The sequence below is a fragment of the Beta vulgaris genome, chromosome 5 (assembly GCF_026745355.1).
Source record: "Beta vulgaris subsp. vulgaris cultivar EL10 chromosome 5, EL10.2, whole genome shotgun sequence".
In the NCBI taxonomy this organism is placed as follows: domain Eukaryota; kingdom Viridiplantae; phylum Streptophyta; class Magnoliopsida; order Caryophyllales; family Amaranthaceae; genus Beta; species Beta vulgaris.
The window spans coordinates 30,264,065-30,287,818 of NC_079206.1; the positions used below are offsets into that span (position 1 = coordinate 30,264,065).

Below are 23,754 nucleotides of genomic sequence, written 5' to 3' on the forward strand. Positions count from 1 at the left end.
CATTTGCTCAACTGTTTCATCCCAAAAATCATCATCCAATATGTGATATTGGTTGAAGAACCATGATTGTGAGACATGTTAAAATTGCAGCTATGAATGGAAGGATGATTTATGTTTGGAAGGATAATTATTTTACTTATATGGAAAAGAGATTATGAATAAGTGTTGTGAGGTTATACGAAAGAAGTTATATTTATAGGCAAACATGATTCCCTTTGTCAGATTTGCAACGGCTACATTCCTACGGCTATAATGCTGTTAAGTGAATTCCAAGTTGCAACATTCCAAAAAAGTAGTTTCCAACGGCTACATTCGAACAACTCAACTATTTGTTGCTACTAACCAAAAACTAAACTCCAACAACTACTGTTCAATGGCTAGAATTCAAATTTTTGAAAAAAAGCAAGCTAAAATAATTGAAATACATAGAGGAAATAATTGAAATACATAGATTGAATAATAAAATACATAGATAAATAACTTTAACATATTCTCTAAAATAACTAAAAATAGCTAAAATATTTGAAATACATAGCTACAGTAAGTGACATACATAACTAAAATAACTGAAATTAAACGCTAAAATAACCGAAATACATAGGTTTTTTTTTTTTCAAAAACATTGCTAAAATGACTAGAATAATACTGTATATTGTACTTAGCCTTGATAATCGAGCAAACTTGATTATGAGTATTTCGAGTGTTTTCGTCTACCTATGAAGTATCCTTGAAAAAAATTTCAAAATCTGCAACATGAATACGCTTCTGGTATATGACCAATTTTTTTCTCCTGTAGCTCTTCAAACTTATTCCATGTTTAAGTAGCATCCTTTGCCAAAAATAATTTTTTTTCCTACCGTGTTATCCTACATCAACGAGTATATAGAAAATTAATTATAACTTTGATGTATAGAGAGAATTAAAACTTCCGATATCCAAGAAAAAAATATCCAAATTGTTTGCTCGAAATTTCACTAATTGCATTGTTCGGGTAAAAGGACCTTTTAGCAAATTCCATCGTCCAATTATAGAGTAAAACACTATCACACTATCACTCCTGCAGCCCAGCTCAGCCGAAAAAGAATCAAGATAAAGGAGATTTTACTCTTTTAAATGCACACTTCGACAACAAAATGGCTATTTTAGCAAGTTGTCTATATCATCTTCCCCATTTCTTACCGAAAACGAGTCGCAGAAGGTCAATTGGAGCTCTACCTATACGATCTAGGTAATTATTTCAGCATTTTCGACGCAATTCTTCGATCATTCTTCAATTTTTCGTTCTCTCCAGTACTAATTTATGCGCGTGTTAATGTGTTATGTTAATTTAATTGAGTTGTGCAAGCATTGCGTTGTGTATGAGTTAATTTAAATTGTGTTATGATGATTCATTTCATTTCTGCTGTTCATGTGCGCAGTAAATTTTCAAAGATAAGATAGTTTGTTTTCATGTTATTACTCCCCCAATCATGCTTTCCAAGATTTGGCTTTAATAATTTATACCTCATATTTTTCCCATATTAATCGATACACTTTAACTGTTTTTTGGAGTTTTATTTGACTTCTTTATTTTAGTGTTGGTGTTTAATAGAATGTAGGGCCTGAACTTTTTGAAGTATGAGAGTGGTGTGATTTTGTTTTAATATTATTATAGCTGGGGTTCCCATCAGGAAAGGAGAGAAATAATTTAAAATTGGTTGGATTCTGTCATGTTAGGGGGTGTATTAATTGATTCTGGATGGATGGAAATAGAAAGTGTTTCGCTTAACATGAGAGTGAAAGAGTATACTAATTTTATCAATACATTTTGATGAAAAATTTGGCTAAGAAGTCCAAACTTGGAAAACATGAGTTGGGTATAGTTTGAAGGGAGGCCTTTACATAAAGGACTAAAGGAGAATATGAGGAAATGAGGTTTGAACTGAAGTCGTAGTGTATGTCTAGTTCATCTTAAGGAATAGAGAGGGAATGTCATCAAATAGGCGGGAGGAATGATAATAAAGAATTGTTACTTTATTGGTTTTATGGTTCTACTATGGAAAGGAAACACTTATAAGTATGGGGTTGAGGAAGATAATATAATGTGTTACGATAGGATGTAGGAGGGTAATAATTGGGTGAAGATAGTTACTTGCAAGAAACGGATACCATTACCCCACTCCTCGCACCAAATTACATGTAACGAAAATGGTTTCTTGTTTCGGTTTCCAACACTTAAAAGTCTCGTACCAAAGATGCTCTTAGTCCTTTTTCAAAATAAGTTGTAAGTTTGTGGATGTTAACTAATTTAGATGACAATATATTTGAAAGTTTCTTTAAGAAAACAAAGATACTTCATTTATAAGCCTTTCTGCCTACATATTTACCAAAGAGAAAATGTTTCTGTAACCTCATTGTTGCATTGGTATATCAAAAAACTTCAATGACCTAGTAGTATTACGTAAAAGTTTTTGAGTCAAATGACCATATTATTTTATGAGGCCTTTCCTTCAAGTTTTTTTTATCAAAGGCTTAAAACACATTGCGTTTGCGTGCATCAGAGAATGTTTGTTTATTAACTTCTACAGTTGTTAGCTACTAGTGGTAAAAAAGATCTTACATTGTTCTAGCGAGTCTTATGGAGCTATTTGGCTACAGATGGGAAGTTAAGGCATGTGTAACTTTACTTCCTAATCCAATTCTTACAATTTCATTTAAAGTAAACATTGTTGAATTTATGCAATTCTCGTTAAAGGTAAGAATTAGTGTTGCATAAATTGTTAGATCTTCGCTAATGAACTCTCCGTTCTTCTCCAAGGAGCAATAGTCTCTCTCTCTCAAATTTGAAACTTTCTTCATACCATGTATACAGCAGTACTATAGATTACTTTTTGTAGCTCTTTTGGATTTGTTTTCAAATATGTAATTAGTTTTCGGTCATACAGGCTGGAAGCTCATGATAACATGGAATTCTCTCAGGTGGAAATATTTGATACTTGACTAGTTGACTTGGTACTTGCATTTGCTTAACAAAATTAACATTCTTACTATCTTCATCTTTAAAATGTTCTACAGACATCTAGTAGTCAGTCAGAATTGCAAAGCAGTGATGTATGGCAACTCTTCACTGAAGCTCAGCAGAGTAAGAATCTATTCTCATAACATCATATCTGAACTCAATGTTAACTTTATTAATTATTCTGAAGGATCAGTTTTATTTTAGTTTGTTTGGTTTACTCATGAATATGTAGACATACTGTACCTGAATAAACAACGCATGGTGGCGGTGGAAGAGCTGAATAAAGCGAAAGAGGAGATTCAAACTTTGCATCAAAGGATAGAGAACCTGGAGGCTGGAAAGCATGAATACACGGGAGGAGGTGATTATTTCTTCTTGTATCCTGAGGGTACTTTCTAAGGTGCTCTTGTTTCTGTAGTTGTTTCTTTCTCGGCAATGCAAGAAAAATCTCTAATAGAAAAATCACTAATAAATAATGATAGAATTCTTCTCTGAACAGCAGTACAGGATTCAGAACTAGAGGCCAAGATCTTACATCATATATTTGATGCTGCTAAATGAACTCGAGTAAACATAGTTTCTGATTCTTTAGTGGCATACCATAATGCTCTTTCATAACACTGACCATATTGATTGTTTTAAGTTGAACCATACTAGCTTGAGGCGTGAGGTTATTGGGTCTTTTCTTGGGTGTATGAATCATTGGTTTTGGTTTGGAGGTTATTATATGAGTGCTTTTAGTGGGAAGACGGGAGTGTGAGTGTGACAAAAGAAATGTGTTTTCCTTACATATATTTACACAAGCGTATTAGCTTCAATGGGAAAAATTACAGACTCGTGCGACATAGTCTAATATCCTAACCGTCTTCAAACATCTGATATAAGTACGAGGTTTTTGAACAGAACTTTGATAGGCGAGAGGTGTAAGCACCGCGAGGTGTTTGGGTGACTTGATGTATATAATGATACAATTATTCTTACTTGCTGAGATCAATTCCAAAAGGTTCACATGTCTTTGCTAAGGTTAATATCCTTTCTATGATTTAAGAGAATCTGTGGAACACTGAGTCTATGTGGATGGCTGTCCTTGGGTTTATGTCTTGTAATTTTCAATGCTTTGAAAAACCCTTCTATCTGTAGATTTTTTTCTATACAACTGATTATTATGGACAAAGATAACTTATAGTGTTGTCTTATTATTTATCTTGTCTTTTAATGATGACTGTTTGTCTCCTTATGGATGATCAATTTGAGGGAACTGTTATCCTTTATTTATTGATGGAGTGATGGTTCACCAAAGACTTCTTTGTGCTAAGGTAGTTTTCTCGTATCAGATAAATCGTCGATTCTCTGGGAAGTACTTCTTCGGATAGATTCAATGGTCCTTACAGGATTGATTGACGGAGGAGATGCATCTGATTTGAGAAGGCTGGTCATGGATTCTAAGGTCAGTTTTCCAGATGACGTCGTTCCTCTTTTGCAGAAGAGGGATGCTGAGCTTTTGGCAGAATTGCGTCGCTTGTCACGGCAGAGTAAAAGGTAATGCAATCAGTGTTCTATTTTTCTTTAATTATAGATGTAATTTCAAGATGCTAAAATTTATATATATATATATATATATATATATAATATATATATATATATATATATATATATATATATATATATATATTACAATCTCAAGAAACATAATGCCGTTCAACAGGAGCAAGTACAGAGGGTGTTCCTGTTGCTTTGCTGGGAGTGCAAGTACAACCATAAAAAAGGCGGAATTACTTTGGCAGTTTAATGTAGTAAAAAATCTTCTAAAAGATTTGATTTGCACAGAAAATGATAAACGTCTAAACTCTTTAGTGGCCAGATATTCCAATTAAGGTCAGATTCCAATTAATACCTAAGTGCTTTATGGTGACCTGGTTATTGGGCGGGTCGGGTCATAAGAGGGTCACCTCATAAAGGGTATGTAGCGGGTCGGGCCAAATGAGTAGTGGGCCGATAGCGGGTCGATAATGGGCGGGCCGGCAAACGAGCAAGAAAAACAAGAAATAAAGAAAGCCAAAAGTGAGTTTTAATGAATGTGAATCCTAATATGTAATTGTTTTTACAAAACCTATTTTATTTTTCAAGATTATTGGGTTTCTTTATTGGCCCTATAATAGCCCTATCCAATAATGACCCTATCCAATAAAGCCCTGTCCAGTAAAACCCTATAAATTTGACCCTAGCCCTTGAGCCATTAGGCTACCCTGTCCAATAACCAGGTCTAACGGTGAAGTAGCCCTTCCATTTTTTTTTTCTCTACTTCTTTCCTTTCGGTTTCCTCTCAGCACATCTATCCATATGACTCCCATGGCCCCACCATTTACTCTTCTACCTTGGTACATGAAATGTACTCTCTTTCTGTTATTTTTTCTCAATAATACCACTTGTTAAACTCCTATAAGAAGGAAAAGTTTCTCTTTATTATCAAGATATATATTAAAACACGTGGGCAAGAGTTGTAGCCCGCACAGCCCTCCATCGAAGTACATCCTATCATCCCCAGTCTGATGGCCAAACAGAAGTGGTCAACAAGTCCTTAGAAGCCTATCTCAGGTGTTTCATTGGTGGTAAGCCCACCTCTTGGGCTACTTGGCTTCCTTGGGCCTAATATTGTTATAATACCTCTACTCACTGCACACCTTTCAAGGCTGTCTATGGCAGGGACCCCCCCTCCCTTATTCAGATTTGAGCAAGGGAGCACCTCAGCTTCTTCTTTAGAAGAACAATTATTGGAGAGCGATGCTACTTTGGATGAATTAAAGTTCCATCTCCTGGCTGCCCAGAACAATATGAGGATCCAGGAGAATAAGCACAAAAGAGGTGACATTTGCTGTTGGTGATCTGGTTTATCTTAAGCTCCAGCCCTACGGACAGAAATCCTTGGCTAAGAAACCTAATGAAAAACTCTCCCCTAGATTCTATGGCCCTTTCTCAGTTGTTAAGAAGGTTGGGTGTGTTGCTTACCAGCTCGACCTACCCCCCACAGCAAAAATTCATCCAGTTTATGTCTCACAACTCCAAAAAGCCATTGGCCAACCCCACATCTCCCCCACTCTACCCCCCCAACTCACTGCTGACATGGTTCTAGAGGCTACCCCGGAAGCTGTCCTAGGCCTTAGGTCTAGTCACCATTCTCCTGCCCAAGCTACGGAGGTCCTCATTAAATGGCTTCACCTGCCCAGCTTTGAAGCTACCTGGGAGGACATTCCTCTCTTCCAGGCACGTTTCCCTGCATTCGACCTTGAGGACAAGGTGCTTAATTGGCCCTAGGGTATTGCTAATCCCAGTTCCCATCCACCTATTATTTACACGTATGCAAGGAGGAAGAGGGGAAGGAAGGGTCCAGAAATCTTCACACATGGAGGGACAGCTGGCAATATGGGAGTGGAGAATAGCAACAAAGTAGTGGAGAAAGGAATAGCATAATTCCTGACATCATAACAGAAATTAGTTATGATTACTAGAGAGAGAAAAGCCTGAGAAGAAAGGCATGTGTGTAAATATATAAATAGGGGCCTCACCCAAAGAGGGAGGTATCCAGAAATTAGAATGAAGAGTGATGTTTTGGGAGAGAGCCTTACCTCTCGAAAGTAAGCGGTATTAGGAGGAGATTACTTAAATCTTGCTTAATACAAAACTATCTCACTGCTGTGCTAATTTTGTTGCATTATTTCTACTGTTGTCCAGCTGAGATCCCCTAGATCTTAGCAAAATGTTTAGTATATATAAAGAGATGCTAGGGAAGCTTTTTGAATAGACACAAAATTCATTTATTTGTATTACAATAAAGGTTGTAGCAGCAGCTACACATATTATATTAGAATATATTATTAGTTAGAAACACTAATATATATATATATATATATATATATATATATATATATATATATATATATATATATATACCTTTCTATCAGAACTACCATATATAATACATCTTTTGCAAAATACTACCTTATTTGTTGTAAAAGATATTACTTGATGGATGTTAGTGGTTTTGATCAATTTTCTCTTATGTGGATGATCATTTGGCAAGTATGTGAAGCAATTTCTTCTTTTTCAATTTGATTATGGGTTTGACAACCATTTAGCAAAAAGTATGACGAAAAGAATTCTCAACTGTAAATAGAGAAATACCTAGAATTAGGAGGAAAAAGGAATATATATGGAGAAAAAGAGGTCATGTGCCCGTCACGTGATTGCCAACATCGGGAAAATTGGTCAACCCACTAGATAATGTCAAGTGGTAGTGTGGTACCACAAGTGTATCATATAAGGTAGTTTGCCACAATTTTTTTATACCCAAGTGTAGCATATAAGGTACTTTTTGACAAAATTTCCTTTAAAAATAAAATAAAAGGAGTTTGATTCTGCAATGCAGAAAACACATATGTTATTCGAGATAATTAACCCAGTTGTAAAAGAATATCTATCTGCAGCAAACAACTAAAAACAATATAATTGCAATAAATAAAACCTTTGTAAACAAACTTGAGATGGTTAATATATTTATGAAATTAACATCGTAGGGCCTGTTCATTAATGTTTTTTTCATTTTCAATTTCTGAAGCTAAAAACATCATATAGGAAACAGAATTAGTCGTTTTTGGCTTTTAGTTTCAGCTTTCAAAATAAACATAGTAGTATAAGCTTGACTGATCTAATTTTATTATAACTACCCTTATCATGTGATTCTAAAGTCTTAAAACCACAAAATGAAACTTGTAAAAGTTTCAAATGAGCCTTAGAAATGAAGTATTAAGAAGTCTATTCTTTTTTAGTGACTAAAGGTGAGTGCAATAATTTAGGGACAAAGCCTCCATCCATGCATAAGGGAGACTTCTGAAAAGTAGTGATTCTCCCAATTGACTCCAAACGGCACTAACCTAGCAAGGTGATGGGCAAAAAAATTTCCATCTCTTTTACATTAGAAAACATAGCTCAACTGAAAAGAAGTGCAAAGATAAGACTGTCATCAAGCACAGAATCATGATCGGAGAAGTAAATGGCTGCTTTGGGGAAGGCTAATTCTAATTTATGAATATTTGTTTCATTAATAAAAAAAAATTTAACTTGAAAATTAAACCTAGAAAATTGAACGTTGACCTTCTCCGCCATGATTTAATAAGGAATAACAATATAGGTGAAATAAAAGAAAAACAGTGACACTTAGCATAATTGAAGGGGTTGTTTGACACTAAATTCTCTTTTTCAGAATCATAGTTAGCTTTGTAAAATGAATGCTATGCTCTTTCCTTTTCTTTTTTTGCCATTACATAGAGAGCTATATGTGAGTAGAGTATCGAGACTACTAAACATCAAAGAAAGAGGGAATATGATGCTCTTTAATACTTCCTTTTTTTTGCTGGCAACCTTTCCCATTTTAGGAAGTTGCATATTATTTGCAAAATTGACATTTTCGGCAATATATTACCTCTTTCTCTCTTCTAGCACATGGGGATTCTTTTTTTTTTATTATTATCTCTCTCCTGTCCTGAATCCTTGTGCCATACTTCAATGTTGCAAGTAAAAGAAAAAGGAGGAGGTATATGATAATTGAGGTTTTGAGTATTTAGGCCTTTATGAAACCTTGCCGCCTTTGTTTTCACTTTATGTTGTTTGTAGATAAGGATTTTTCCTAAACTAACATATTACTTGCTGTCCAGGAGTGGCTTTCATGTAGTACATGTTTGCACCGAAATGGAGCCTGTGGTTTCTGTTGGATCTTTAGGATCCTATGTTACTGGCATATCACGTGCGCTGCAAAGAAAGGGCAATTTGGTCGAGGTTATTTTGCCGAAGTAATCAGTGATTTCAGATTTTATTTTCAGCACTACTACATGACTAGCAATTCAAATGCTATAATCTATTATTGTTTTTGCCTTTTCCATTATACTAATGTATCACTCTTGCAGCGCAATATGGTTGAGGTTATTCTGCAGAAGTAATCATTGATTTCAGATTTCATTTTCAGCACTACTACATGACTAGCAATTCAAATGCTATAATCTATTATTGTTTTTGCCTTTTCCATTTTACTAATGTACCACTCTGAAAAGTCCTTAGATTAGAGTTAGACAAAGTTATGCACTCCCTCAAATCTAAAATGATGTACCACACTTGTCTTTATTCTCTATTATGACAACTTTGAGTAGTTTGGTGTCCACTTGAAATAATATAAATGCTCTTTATTTTTTAAAAAATATTTTGCAATTTAATGTTAATATACTATAACTATTGTACATTTTTTTATAACTTGAAGCACGCATTCTGTGCATTTGAATCTAGTGGTCTTAGTGCAAACTCTGAGCATAAATTTCTCAAGATTTGTTTTGAGATTCAATGTGTAAATGGTTATTTTAGATTTAGAAATATTTTCATAAGATTATCATCATGAATAATTTTTTTATGTGATGTAGTCAGAAAATTTTGGCTAAATGCCAACAACTTTTTACTGAAATTGTAAGATTTTCATGAATTAAGTAAAAGTTGAGTGACTGGCCTTTTTAATTGCTTGGTACTTGTTGAACGTTTGAATTTCTCTATTCAACGACGTGTATGGTCATTGTTTCTTGTTCCTAAAATGCTATTGATGCCTAATTCGTGTGCCATAACGTACAAGACATATACATGTTGCAACTTCCATTTATTTGCAACGTTAGCTGTCCCTTCAACTGAGCCCAAAACAGTTGGTAAGTACAGGCAACAATCTCTCAATAGATTGATAGTGCCAGTTAAATAAGCTAGTATTTTTGAGGATCGAATCATTTCCTGAAGTTCATCCCATTAGGGTAGATTAATTATTTATTCTATCAACGAGGATAAAAATGTGCAAAACAGTTCTTATTTTCTGAAACTGAAGCAAGACGAACCAGAAAATGTGTACTGGTTGTTATCAATGCTTTTCAACATGCTTGTCAGTCGTTACTATAATCTACCTAATCTTTCTGGTCTTTGAAGTGAAGGATATTTTGCTATATTATTAATTTGTTATTCGTTGAAGTATATGCTTAGCATAGTGCATCTGGAAGGTGAATATGTGAAGTGAATGACGAGGACAAAAGTCGCTAACGCAAATCTGCTGTGGTAGCTATTATTTTTGGTTGTCAAGATGATGTTGATAGATTCGTATTCATCACAGTACATTCGTCATCTCAAGTCTTCTTTTGTGAGGGTCAAATCTTTGGTAGCTGAATAGATGATGCTTAAAATTCAACTTTTATGTCCTATTAATAGATGATGATGATGTGCTTGAGAACCTGGAAGTTCAAGTGATCTAGTCTAATTTGTATATCTCACAAATTAAATATATTATATTAATAGGTACAAAAGCTTGGATTTGACTATGGTACAAGGATTACAAGAAATTCAATCGGAGTTCTATTCATATTTCAATGGGCAATTACATGGAAACAAAATATGGACTGGGTGAGATTTTATCCCTTTTTCGCTTTGCATCCGTTTAAGTATTTCTTTTTTATTAGAGAGTATAGGTATACTCTATACTTTTATTTGACTTTTAATCTGAAAATATTTTGGTCTCATCTCTAATCTTGTGATTATTGTTTTGTTTACCATTTATTCTCTGTAATATTTGGCACTGATTGCGTTTGGTTTTCAAATTTTGGAACAGTGTAGTCTATGGAATTGGAGTGACTTTCCTTGAGCCTCTGTACTATTCATCATTATTTAACCGTGAGATGGTTTATGGCTACTCTGATGAATTTGAGAGGTACATGCATGGAAATTTTAAATGCTCAATCGAACCTCATAAGCCTATACCTTTGTTCTTCTACAACTAAACTTTCTTCATTGTGTCCTTTAGAAGCACTCTGAAACTAAATTCATAAGTTCTTTCTTGCTTAATGGTGTCTTACAATTAGGCCCTGTTCTTTTGGAGTGGGAGAAATTGTACCCAACTCCGAAGGAACAGGGTCTAAACTGTTGCGTACTTTGTATATCAATATCCTGTCAGTTTCTAGAATTTTTAGATTACTGCTCACTGTTGCTTTCACTAACTAGTGCTGAGAATGTGGTTGGGATATGCGATTACATTTATTATCTTTGATATAAACTTCTGATAGTATGGTGGGCACAAGAGCTGAAGTGGAAATTCGTCATCATGTTGCCTGTAAATTAATTTTAACTGGGCAGTTCACATGTGCTATGCCGCCATCCAGGGGCGGACCTACTAAGGGTCCTGGATGGCACAGGCCCCACCAAAAAAACCGGTTTTCCTTTTATTCGGTAGTCGGGAGAATTTCTAAAAATAAAAGTAATATCCGTGCCGTAAATTGAAGCAATGCAACTTTGGTTTAGTGGCAAACTTTCTAATACATCTTGCATGCTGTACTCTAGTACGCGGGGTTCGAATCCCCTATTTACCAATTCCAGTTTTTTTCTTTCTTCTTTCGTTCATGTCTTTTTTTTTTTTTTCATTTATTTTACTTTTTATACTTCTTTCTTTTTTCTCTTTTCTCTTTTACTATTTTTTATTTTCTATATTAGATCTTCTATGACCAAGAGTCCAAAATTTATTTACAAATACTTAAAAATAATTTTACTATGTAAAATTTTGGATTTTTCTCTAGTTACATTCACCAAATTACAATATCACCTTTTTAAAAACTTTAGGGACAGATAATTGAAGATATTAAGGGTAAGAGTCGCTTCCATTGATCAGTGTAAAAGTCAATATGTTGAATTTACTAAAAATGAAATAACATTGGAATGTCTATATAATGAAGATACATGATTCAAATAATATAAAAATTGGTTTTCTTATTGTTTAAACTAAACTTCTCATATGTTATTATGATCATTACTTTTTGTTTAGTTTAGCTAGCACCCCCCAAATTCAAAATCCTAGATCCACCCCCGCCGCCATCTCGCTTCTATTACACCAGTTTGCATACAGACTAATTTGGTAATATACAGCCTGGATCATGGATTGGATGTTCTATTATACAATATTATTGGTTGTGTCTTTGTTGGAATATAATTCTGAATGGGGTATCAGATAATCATATAATAGAATTACGGTCATAGTGGCTGCTGCAATAAAATTGGTTTACAGAAATGGGATCTAACAGGCATTACACCGTGCATCGTAGTCGTGGCTTGAATTGACAACTTGGAGAAATCGAGTTTCTTCATTGTAATTCTTTTTTGAAGCATAGATCTTAGATCATACTTAAAATATGCTTTCCAACACCTTATCTTGTTCTTTTACAGAGATAGAAATTCTAAACTCCCACAGCACAGTGACTAAAATTTGAGTACCGACTTTTCGTTTGTGATTTTTAATGGTGATATGTGTAAAGGCTTTTCTGATATGAAGCTGAATCTTTTCTTGATAATTTAAGTTTAAGTAACAAAACAACCTTTATGTTGTTGCAGTGTAGACATCATGTCTAATTTCTTAATGCCGAGTTTTAAGAGGCCATTATTTTCATAACCACTTAATAGCTTTGTTGACGTAATATCATTGCATTAGGCTGTATGAAGTGTGAATCAAGTGTCCCATTTGATGTTTGTTATAGTTTTGATCGCTACAACTTCTGTCCTAATGGGTTATTATTAGATGCTCTCAGATTCACATACTTCTCTCGTGCTTCATTGGATTATTTGGTAAAAGTGGGAAAGCATCCTGATGTGATACATATACACAATTGGGAGACAGCAATAATTGGGCCCCTCTTCTGGGATATTTTTATTAACCAGGTATAGTATGAGATCAAAACTATTTTAATATATGATTATTATTATGTGACTATATATGTGGTAGATATATTAAGTATGATGGTTCTTCATCACATCTGTCCAACACTTCAATGTCAGTTGCATACTTGCATTACTAAACATGAATAAAATTCTACTCGTGGCACTATTATGATATTGTCTCTTTTTGTTTTTTTTGTTCTTTTATGATCCTGATACATAAGAATCCTTACTCCCAGAATTTGCTTGATCCCATTACTTGCTTGTGGCAATTTGGTTCGGCGAGGGTGTCGAGCGGTCTTTACCTTTGTTGTCAGTTACTCAAACAAGAAAAAAATACTCCTACCTTGAACAACTTATTCATGGGCCTTATTTGCTCTGTTCCTAGGAGCTTCATTGATGATTGAACCTATCAAACGATCTTGTGGCACAAATATGATGCTTGAGTCACAAACTATGATATCATTTTTAATCCCTAAGAGGCTAACACCTGTTGTCTATTTTCTGAACCTCTCATATATTCATATCCTTTTCTGTTGTTACCTTGATGGTTGCAAGGAGCGCCTTAGTGTCAGCTTGAAGGGGTGACCTCGCTTCAATATCTATATATTACTTCCTTTGACATCATTTTGATATTGGAGTATGCAATAATTGTTCAAGTTCAGATATGATATGGGAAGTTCCTTGAAAAAAAAATGATGTGGGAAGGCAAATCTTTTACGCCATCCCAGTCTTCCAATTACAGTTAGTCAAAAATTAATACCCTTGGGAAGCAAGATCAATATAAGATAATCCTCTTATTCTTCTTTTTATTAAAACCTGGAGATATGAAAGAAATGAGGATCACTCAAAATATAATCTTCATATCCTAGTTTACAAAGGATTACATACAGACTTTTGAGACTGGTGTCTGTTTTCTAATCTCCTAGGAGACTTAGAGCACCATTATTCATGATCTTAAACAAAGATCATTCTACTCTCTTTCTAACTTTCTCTCTCTAAAAAAATAACATCCCACAATCTTTTCCCACATATCCTCTTAACCATGAACAACAAAAAAATCATGCAAACTAATTTTTCCTCTTTCTCTCTTACTTTTTGACCCCAACCAACTACTTTTCTCTCTCTTACTCTTTACTTTTTATTTTTTTGAAGTATAAAAATGAAAGATATTTCATATTAAATAAGCAAATTAGAGAAAATCAGTAAATAGCTGAAATTTCTTTTATCCAAAATATAGCAAGATGGGTTTCTATTTATAGAGTTCGGAAAAATAGAGCTATTGGTATTTTTTTATTTTTTTTCACTTTGCATTTTTTTTATTTTTTTTCACTTTGCATTTTTTTAAATAAAACCGTTGGAAATTTTATAACAATTACTTTATTCTAGAATCCATACATAATGTGACATTTGGCATCACTCATCCCACAATCTTATTCATCATTTCACTCACCCCATGCAAAATTTATATCCCAATCAACCCATGATCTTATTTTTATTCATTGTTAAGGGGATTTTTCTAAAGATTACATACTTGATCTCATTTCTTGATCATTGATAAGGATGCTCTTAAATGTTAACTTGGGATGATTCTTTGTGTATATATAGGAGAGACGAATTCATGCAAGGATTCCCCATACATAACCTCTATCTCATGGGTCTTGACAAATGATAGCTTAAATTTTGGCTTTATGTTACTTTAGCTCGTAGTTTCACATTCAAGTCTCGATGTAGACAACTAAGACAAGGTGATCCATTTAGAGTTTTAGACTATCCAAAACAAGCAAAAAAAGCTATAAAATCATCATCGATTGATGGATGATTTGGCTTACTCTAAATTTTGGAAAGTTATGCAAACTCGAGTATGGTATCTAAGAAGCGTACCAAACTGTATCACAACACCTGTTATTTTCATAACTCTCTCTCTCTCCTCTTCTTTTTTTTTGTTTCTGATATCCGAAAAATTCACTCAACTACCACTGTTATTTTTTACATTGATTTCTGTAGTGTAATTTTCTCAATACATCGATAAATATAGGGACTTTCAGCGACCAGAATATTACTGACATGCCAAGACTTTGCATCCCAGGTATGTAAATTGTTCTTTTTTCCTTTGCCTTCTTTTTTTTTCTTTACTTCCTCATCTCCTTTGACTTGATCCTCATATCATAATCTGAACCATGAATTACCACCTTTAGTGTCTTGAGCAGCCTGAAAAGCTTGCGCTTTGTGGACTTGATCCTTCAAGACTCAACCGTCCAGATCGTTTGCAAGATCATTCTAAAGCACATCTTGTGAACATTTTGAAGGTAAAATTTTGAAACACAATTCCAATTTGAATGAATTTCTTATTACTCCAGAATTTAGGTCTCATCGATCTTTTTTTCTCCCTTTCCTGGATGAAATCTGGACATGTCTCTTATTTAGCGGAAGTGATGAATTTTTCATTTTGAGTAGACCTAACAAAACTTGATGTTGCTTGGAATCACTTTAAATTAGAGTTTCCACCAGAGGTTCTAAATTCAAACTTATATCTAAGTAATCATTGCTTTCTTTTGGTTCTTCTTGGTTGCTCCCCTAAATATTTTTGCTATGTGACTTGTGTAGATCCGGTTCATGTTAACATTAGTGTGCAACATGCCAAAACCATGTATCATTTTTGAACAATCAACTCTTTTATTCACAAACCCACTATATATTCAGAAACTCACTATGTCATTCAAAAACGTACTACATACTTTGTCATGAACAAACTTCATCATTTCTAAAAAAATCCACTATATCATTTAGAATCCCACTATATTGTGGAAAAACTCACTATATCATTCAGAAACATACTATATCATGCAAAATACATAATTTTTGAACAATCCACTATCATTCAGACACTCACTGTATCATGCAGAAACTTACTATATCATTCAGACACTCACTATATCATGTAGAAACTACATCTTTCTACATGTTAAAGCACATGTCACGATATATACTACATGACCTATATCGTCCTGCATGTTAAAACATTAAAATTAAATCCTCACTATATTCCATACAATTTCACTATATGTATTCCGTTAATAAAATCCACTATATTGTATATAAGTTCACTGTATCTCTATAAAACTCACTATATGAAGTTAATATCAATTACCAACCCCGTGCACATTAATCTAATGTGCACCGGGTCCATTATTTAAGTTCTTTTTACATGGGTTGTTGGTGGGGTACTTATTAGAATCTGATTATTGTATAAACAACTAGAGGGGAGAGAAATGAGTCCCAAATCCATATTTAATTATAAATATTGATAGGAGAGAGTAGGGCTGCTTATCGATCGAGCCGAGCCTGAATTGTGGTCTGCTCGGCTTGTGTTCGTTTAAGTTCAAGCTCGAGCCGAACTTTGTTAGAGCTGAGCTTTGACCAAATCTAAACGAGCCGAGCTCGAACTCTACACGAACATGCTTGACTCTTTATCACTCCTACTTTTTTACATGTTTTTTTGTTTTTCCTTTCCTAATATTTGAAATTCATAGGTTTTCTTTTAGAAAATGAAACTATTAACTTATTATTGCATGATATCTAGGTTAATATATTTATGTAAATATATAAATATATTATTTTTCTATATAAAAGTATAATCGGGTCTGTTCATGAGCTTCCTTGCCGAGTTTTGCCTAGCTTAGGCTTGTTAAAATCCGAGTCGAGCTTTAACTGAGCTTTGACCAAGCCGATCTTGAAGTGTTTGCGAACATTAACACCCCTAAGAGAGAGTATCTAGTCCCAAATCTCGTTCATATTGTAAACAATTAGATGTAGCGGGCCAAGTAGGAATAAAGTGGGGGTTGTTGTGGAAATCTAATATGGTATAAATAGGAATAATCAAATTGAGCAAGATAAAAGCATGCGCCCCTATAAGGAAAGTTAGAAAGATAGAACATTGCAGAGGGAATACTCGATTAGGGCAAGGTTTAGAAGTTGGAACAACATAATTTGTTTGTTGAAATCCCATTGTGCAAATTGCTTGTAGCATAATCAATCTGAAAGCCTTACAAAATAAATTCACTTCACGATTCCATATCAGAAGTTGAAAAGCCATGTCATACCTTGTACGTGTCTTGTATTAGTGTTATTCTTTTTGTTTTCTTTGTTGTGTTATTTGGTAGACAATAGTTGTTTTGGTTTCACTTTTCTCCCCTTCTTTTTCTTTGAACTGGGGATCGCCAATTTTTCTTTTGCTTATTACTGTTACAGATAGTAGTTTTTAGGGTTGTGTAAAGTTTTTTAAAAAAGTGCAATGTTTGATATAACTGCCATTTCTTTTAGGATTCATATATCTCTTACATTCTTATTCTTTCATTAAGATGAACTATACCTTAATTTAGTAAAAAGAAAAAAAAAAATCATCTGGCTGTGCAAGATAATGTTCGTCTTATGTATTAAGGTTGCATCATATCATTTTCTAACTTGACCATTATATGGTAGAGACAGGCCGGCCCTGTACCGGTCCAAATGGGACTCAGAACACCGCCTCACATTTAAAGGGGCCCCAAATTTTGAAAAAAAAAAACTTTGAACAAAAACTGAAATCACACTCACAATATTGTACTTCTCTCTCTCCTTACTTTCTTTCCCCTAAACCTCTAAACTTTCTATCTCTCTCTCCTTACAAGCTATATCATGAATTACTTTTATGATGCTACTAAAGTAAACATCACCAATTTCCGTTAAAATAGAAATATTATTGTTTTAATAAAGAGGAGTGCAAGAGTGGATTTATTCTTCTCGACAAACACCAATCTCCGGCGACGAGAACGAAAACGTGTGAATCCGGGTTTTATGGACTTGAATTTGATTTTGTGTCTCTTGGTCCTTCGTGGTGAAAGCTCTTTAATTTCACTCTTAAGTTTCATTTCTTTATAAAAGGAATGAAGTTGGATTTGAATTTGTTAGTGAATTCTTATGTGGGTTTTCTATATGTGAATGTGGGTTTTTTCTTTATTTGGATAATCGCGTTGAAGATTCTTAGTAATTTCTATTCGGGTTTTTTGTGTTTGAAGAATGTGGATTCTTCTTAATTTGTTGAGTTTGAGATTTTTTTTATATGTTTTTAGTGATTTATATGTGGCTTTGTCTGATTGAATATGGGTTTCTGTTAGGTTGGGGAAGTTTTTTGGAGAATGTATCTTGGTTTTATGATTTGAGTGCTTTGTCGGTGTAAAATATGGTGTCAAAACAAGGCCACATCGCATCGTAAGGTTTTCAAATTTACCGAACTGATATTACCCGCATCATAAAGGTGTAAAAAAACCACGTTTTGTAGATATCTCATGGTCTAAGCCCATGTTTGGTGCATCATTTCCGTTCGCGCATCACCGTGACCGCTACCGCGATCGTGACCAAAAACGCATTTTCGAACTATGGTGTAAACTGAATGAAAATGTAATGCTTTTATGAGATATGGTTGTTGAAAATTTTTGAAATTCGTAAGATAAATTTTATTAGGTGTTATTCTGCATTCAATTTTTAAAAAAAGAAATTGTGTTTTTGAATTTTGTTTGAAACAATTTAGAAACCCATAAGATAGATTTTATAAGGGCCTATTTTTCCAAGAAATGATAATAACACATTTGCTATTTTCTATGGTTGGTCATTTACAAAGAGAAAAAAGAATACAAGATCATCATCTAGATGTCTCTTTTTATTTTATTTGAAAAGCTTTTATTTATTTTCCATTTATGGCTGTTTAGGCAAATACTTGACCATTATTTTAAATGAAAGAAAAAGATCAAGAGATTTGACCAATTTTAGATAAAAGAAGGGGTGCTTATTTCTTTTCTGTTTTTTTTTTTCGAAGAGGAGGTACCATATGTTAAAAATGAACTTAAATGCTCCTGTTCATTTCAACATTCAAGTATGGGGAGAAAACAAATTAAAAAAAAAAAAAATATTTTTATGCAATAGAATACTTATCAATAAAAAAAAATATTCCTCACAATTCGTGTTCATTAATCATGAAATTTTAGTATGTGATAAAAAAATGAGACAAGTAAATAGAATATTCTTCAGAATATAAATGAAGCTGATGTAACTATTAATAGTTCTAGGAAATAAGTAGGAAAAGGGATTTGTGAAACAACCGCTACAACTGAAGCAAAAGAAGCACCAACATTACCTATACCCAACTTAGGCTTGCAAAGAGATTGTTCATGCTGTATATCATATGAAATCCATGACATCTTTATTTTTTCTTGCTCAAACTCCTGGACCAGTCACAGGTATAGTAGTATATCACCTAAACCCAAAGTAAAACTGACTGGCCTTACTCTATTTCCACCTTCATTTATGGCCATGCTAATTACATGGAGCTTTGTATTTTGTTCAAACTTGTAGTCTAGCCCTTTCTTTACAAGTGAATAAATTGCAAGAATGCCAATGAAATGATTTTTTTCTTGTTGAATTTGCAGGGTGGAATTATTTACTCCAATAAAGTAATTTTTTTATCATCTATAAATTCAAAAGGGAGAATTCTTTGGAGCCCTGGTCATGGCTTAGAGCCAACATTATCCTCTCATAAGTATTATAATATGCTTTTGCTGTTTCCTTTGTGGATTTCTCCTAGTGGGCTTCCTATGTAATATTCTTGCAAATGTTGTCGTCTGACTTTGGATACAGGGATAAGCTGGTTGTTGCTCCGTATGGGTTTGATCAAACTATGTGGGATCCTTCCCGTGATGAATTGCTTCCTGAAAACTTCAGTGTCAGTGACATGAAAGGAAAAGGCATTTGTAAAAGTTCTCTACAGCAACACGTGGGGTTAAGTGAGGATGCTTCATCTATACTTGTATGTCTTTCAAGTACCCTTGTTATTTGTGCTTCATGTGTCTGCATTCTTTGGAGGACAGAATTCTCAGCAATGTTAGACTCAGATGAAAATTAGAAAGAGAAAAAGAGGGATCCAAGAGATATGAAGCATTAGATGCATGGATATGAATAGAAAACTGGCTCAAATGGTGTCGTATCTAGAATTTAGCTAAATCATGTGATGGCATATCAGCATCTGAAATACGGCCATCTATTTGCCTATGTTCATAATCAATGAGCATCATAGGGAATAAGCTGCTATACTCCACCGATTAATAGTAAAGCTGCATACATAAAAGCCTTCAAAAACCCTGTCATTGATTTAACCTATGGTGGGGAGGTGTTATTTTGTTGCTGATCATTATCTAGGCAATGGTCCATTGTTAGGTTGGATGCATCGTCTCTGAAATTTCAGATGTAGATTTGGAGAGTTTGTTGGGTTTCTTGCGGCTTGCTGACTTGAGAGGAATACAGGTTCTCATATCTCTATCATGTCTATCAAGCTCCTTTTAGGAGCATTCATTTTTGGCAGAGTTTCAAATTCTACTTTGCTGAATATGCAATCATCAGTATGCTTATATGTCCATGGTTTTACCATAGTTTCTCTTCATGGGAGTAAGTAGACTACCGAGCATTGATAATGCGTTACAATCTCTCAGTGAAGAACTTGAGGTAAAGTATCCTTGTTGCTGCTTCAACGAACTGTCTCTTACATAATTCTATTTCAAAATAATATGCCTTTGCATCAATATTTGTGATTCAAGATTCACACTTTTGTTGGAGGGAGGGTGTTAGAGGAGGTAAGAAATGCTGTTAGCAGAGTTTTGTTTCAGTAATCAGTGAACACATGGCTCAAGTTGCTCACCTTTAGAAAGAATCATAGAGTTTTGACCAAGTAGATCTGGAGTTGCTTGCAAATGTCTCGTGATAAAATCCTAAGATAGAAAATATGTTGATTTTAGGTATTTTGCTAGAGATAATTGGGTGTTCGAGCTTATGAGTTTTCAAGTCAAATAGTGAGTTGCCCAACTCGACTCTCCAACATCTTGAGTCGAGCTCGAGTTTGATTCGACTCGAGTTGAGCTCTGACCGAGTTTTGACAGAGTCTATCTCAAGTAGCTCGAGAGTTGTCTAATATCATTTACACCTCTATATACAATGATAATATTGTGAATCTCGGAGAGACAAATTTGACCTTTAAGACAATTTTTTTTTTTTTTTGGGTGATGCTGCAAGAGTTGACTGACACAAAATTTCCAAAGTTACATACATTTTATCTAAAGTTTCTCTTTTATAAGACCATAAATAGTTGATCTTAAGGTAGTTAAGTTAAAAAAGACATTACTTTGCACAAGCCTCCAGTTCTTCCAGTTTTTGATCTCAGTGGGTATGGATTTATGTCTCTCTATGCCATTTTTTCAACCCCTTTAAAGTCATATAATTAGATAATTGGCTCAAACTCAGGGTATGTGTAGTATAGCTGGCAAAAGCTGACCCAAATGATAACTGACCCGAACCTAACCCAAAATAAGCGGGTTAGGGTTTGGATTTTTGACCCATTTAATTAAACGGGTTAGGTTTAGTTGACTTTTCTGACCTGAAAATGACCTGCCTTGACTTTATTAACTTAAACATATAGAAAATTCTCGGGAAAATATATTGATAAATCTAAAATCTGGTTAGAAAAAAGTAAAATTTCGCTAAAATATGTAATAATTATCCCAAGAAACTCTAAACATGCATACTTTCAATAGTGAACTTGCTCATTTTGCTTTTTAGGAAAACATTTATTTTTCAATATAATGATAATTATGGTTGAATGGGTTAAACGAGTTATATGGGTAACCCGTTCATGTAATGGGTCGATTCATGGTTGAGTTTTTTACCCTGTTTATTAAATGGGTTAGGTTTGGGTTGAGGGAATTTTGATCCATATATTTAGCAACCCGAACACGAACCCGGGCCAAATTGCCAGGGAGGGAGAGGAAGGGTAGCCTTATGCCTGGACACAAGGTGGGAATTTCTGCTCCATGCCTCATCCTCTCCAGTTATTTTGAGATTGCTAGACTAAATAATGACCTGCAGGGTAAGAATGTGAGATTTATAAACAAGTACGATGAAGCTCTGTCGCACTTAATATTTGGAGGATCTGAAATAATACTGTGCCACACATATGAAGATCCAGTGTTGCAAGTGCCGGTATGTTGCTGGTGAATAACTTTGGTGAAATAAAGTCTTATATATCTGTTGTTCTATTGAAAATTAATGTTGACTGTTGGCACACTCATATCGTACGCGGTCAATCACTGATGTACTTGAGCCTTTTTGTCTCTCCCTTTAACTGAGTACTTGAACCTTTCTAATATGCTTACTCATTGGTCATATTCAGCTGAAGGCTATAAGATATGGAGCTGCCCCAATATTGGTGACTTCCATTGAAAGAAGATTCAGGTAAATCTTTTCTAGTTCCTAAGGCGTAGTTTCATTTCTCTCTCAACTGTTTTTGAAGGAAAACTAATCGCATTTGGCATTTGTCAATGTGTACTTGGGTGCAGACATTTTGTAGAGCATGACTTTGGAAGCACTCAGTTCTTCAAGTACATCTCTGCATTTTCTAATATGTCGCTAATGCAAGCCGTTGATGAAATTGTGTGTAATCAATCTAAATTGTCTTGTTGCTCTTGCTGCTGTTATGCTGTGTTTCCTCTCCCTTACTCCCAAAACCCAGTTTACAAGTTGCTTCTGATATCCGCTTTCCTTTACTGTTTTCAAGAGAAATATGCCTTCAGAATGGAGCCGAAAGATAGAGGAGGCAATGTTGGAGGACTTTACCTGGGATGCTGAGTGTTATAATGTGCATATATCTGCTTATGAATCCTTAAAGAACTTGTAAAACCTATTTGTATTAACCATGTATATAGGTGTAACTTCCTTTTCTTAACCTGTTTATGCATTGCAAGGTTTTTTTGGACCCTTTTCAGGAACCCCATAGTAAGAAGAATTGTCCTCACACAGGGTCACTCATTCAGAGCCCAAACTCCCCCCCCCCCCCCTTCCCTCCCCTTCCAACCCCAACAATATTGAAATTTTTGCTTTCATCGAGATTTGAATCTTGGTCTGGATATTTTATGGTTACATTTTATTGTAACTTCCTACCAATAAGCATTGCCACAAAAGAATTTGCAAGTTTAATTTATAATACACCACTGATTCACTTCATAGGCAATAATGAGCAAATCATACATTTAGAACCAAGACAAAAATATGTCATGTTGTCACATGTATTTTTTTTTCCCACACAATCAAATAAGTCTCATTAAACAATAAGAATGTGTGTTTTTAGACTCGAATCTATAACCTTTCATTTGATAAACAAATTCATTAACCAACTACTTTACAATTTCATGTTTGTCTTTGGTGGGAAAAAGACGTATTTAAAGATAATATAATATTTTTATTTTTAAAACAATAAAATACAAATGTATGTATTAACTCTCATTAAGTTAATGCTAATAATAGCATGTCTTACCTTTCGTGCTCTTATAGTAAAAAAAAAAAATCTTTAAATTTAAACCTTTGTAACTAATACTATCATATCATTTTATTATATCGATTATATTCTTACACATTAACCTAAATTTCATCCCTTCAAACAAAAAACCTAAATTTCAAAAACAAAATTGTATCATATTCTATGTAAGTAATTATATATATATATATATATATTAATATATAATATATATATAGAGTCGGGATCCGGTGAGAATAAGAAGTTATGTGAGAATAAATCACAATCGTTAGATCATAAAAAGTGAAGGGTTGTGATTTGCCTAAATGTTTAACAAAACCCCACATCTCTCACTAAAATCTGAAAACTCACGTTTCTCATCATCGATCAATTGCAATCGAAAATTCGAAGCTTTCTCTCTCATCAAAATTCATCCATCAATTGTTTCTCCAAATCATCCATTCATACTACTTTTGATGCTACTCAATTGTTACTTTCTTCAATCATGAGGTACGAAATTCTCAAATTAAACAAATTTTGATAGAAATTAATTGTTTGATCGAAATTTTTATTATGATATATTAATTAGAAACAATGAAATTTGTTGTCTTAATATTCTGTCATG

The 23,754-nt window shown here is 34.0% G+C and overlaps 1 protein-coding gene across 12 annotated transcripts; it reads left to right on the top strand.

Annotated features, from left to right (window-relative positions):
- The first annotated feature begins 797 nt into the window (after window positions 1–797).
- On the top strand, window positions 798–22,645 carry LOC104908141 (probable starch synthase 4, chloroplastic/amyloplastic). 12 transcript variants are annotated; one of them, XM_019252762.3, is made up of 19 exons: window positions 803–1,228; window positions 2,925–2,958; window positions 3,055–3,121; window positions 3,231–3,359; window positions 4,333–4,537; window positions 8,707–8,841; window positions 10,364–10,468; window positions 10,674–10,772; window positions 12,634–12,763; window positions 14,799–14,849; window positions 14,959–15,069; window positions 19,225–19,334; window positions 19,433–19,601; window positions 20,009–20,095; window positions 20,222–20,293; window positions 21,707–21,820; window positions 22,011–22,072; window positions 22,177–22,218; window positions 22,395–22,605. In XM_019252762.3, exons 1-19 carry the CDS (start codon window positions 1,134–1,136, stop codon window positions 22,426–22,428), a joined length of 1,851 nt encoding a protein of 616 aa, XP_019108307.1. In that variant the 5' UTR covers window positions 803–1,133; the 3' UTR covers window positions 22,429–22,605. The 12 variants fall into 12 exon arrangements, 9 of the variants coding, with proteins under 9 accessions (XP_048500594.1, XP_019108307.1, XP_048500589.1 ...); XM_048644633.2 differs by having other exon boundaries at window positions 809–1,228; window positions 3,203–3,359; window positions 22,177–22,270; window positions 22,395–22,645; XM_010697222.4 differs by having other exon boundaries at window positions 814–1,228; window positions 22,177–22,270; window positions 22,395–22,645.
- The last annotated feature ends 1,109 nt before the right edge of the window (window positions 22,646–23,754 follow it).

Coding starts and splice junctions, on each gene's coding strand:
- LOC104908141 (XM_010697222.4), top strand. CDS start 1,134: ATGGCTATTTTAGCAAGTTGTCTATATCATCTTCCCCATTTCTTACCG. Junction 8,842..10,363: donor GTCGAGGTTATTTTGCCGAA/GTAATCAGTGAT, acceptor TTATATTAATAG/GTACAAAAGCTTGGATTTGA. Junction 22,073..22,176: donor TCCATTGAAAGAAGATTCAG/GTAAATCTTTTC, acceptor ACTTGGGTGCAG/ACATTTTGTAGAGCATGACT.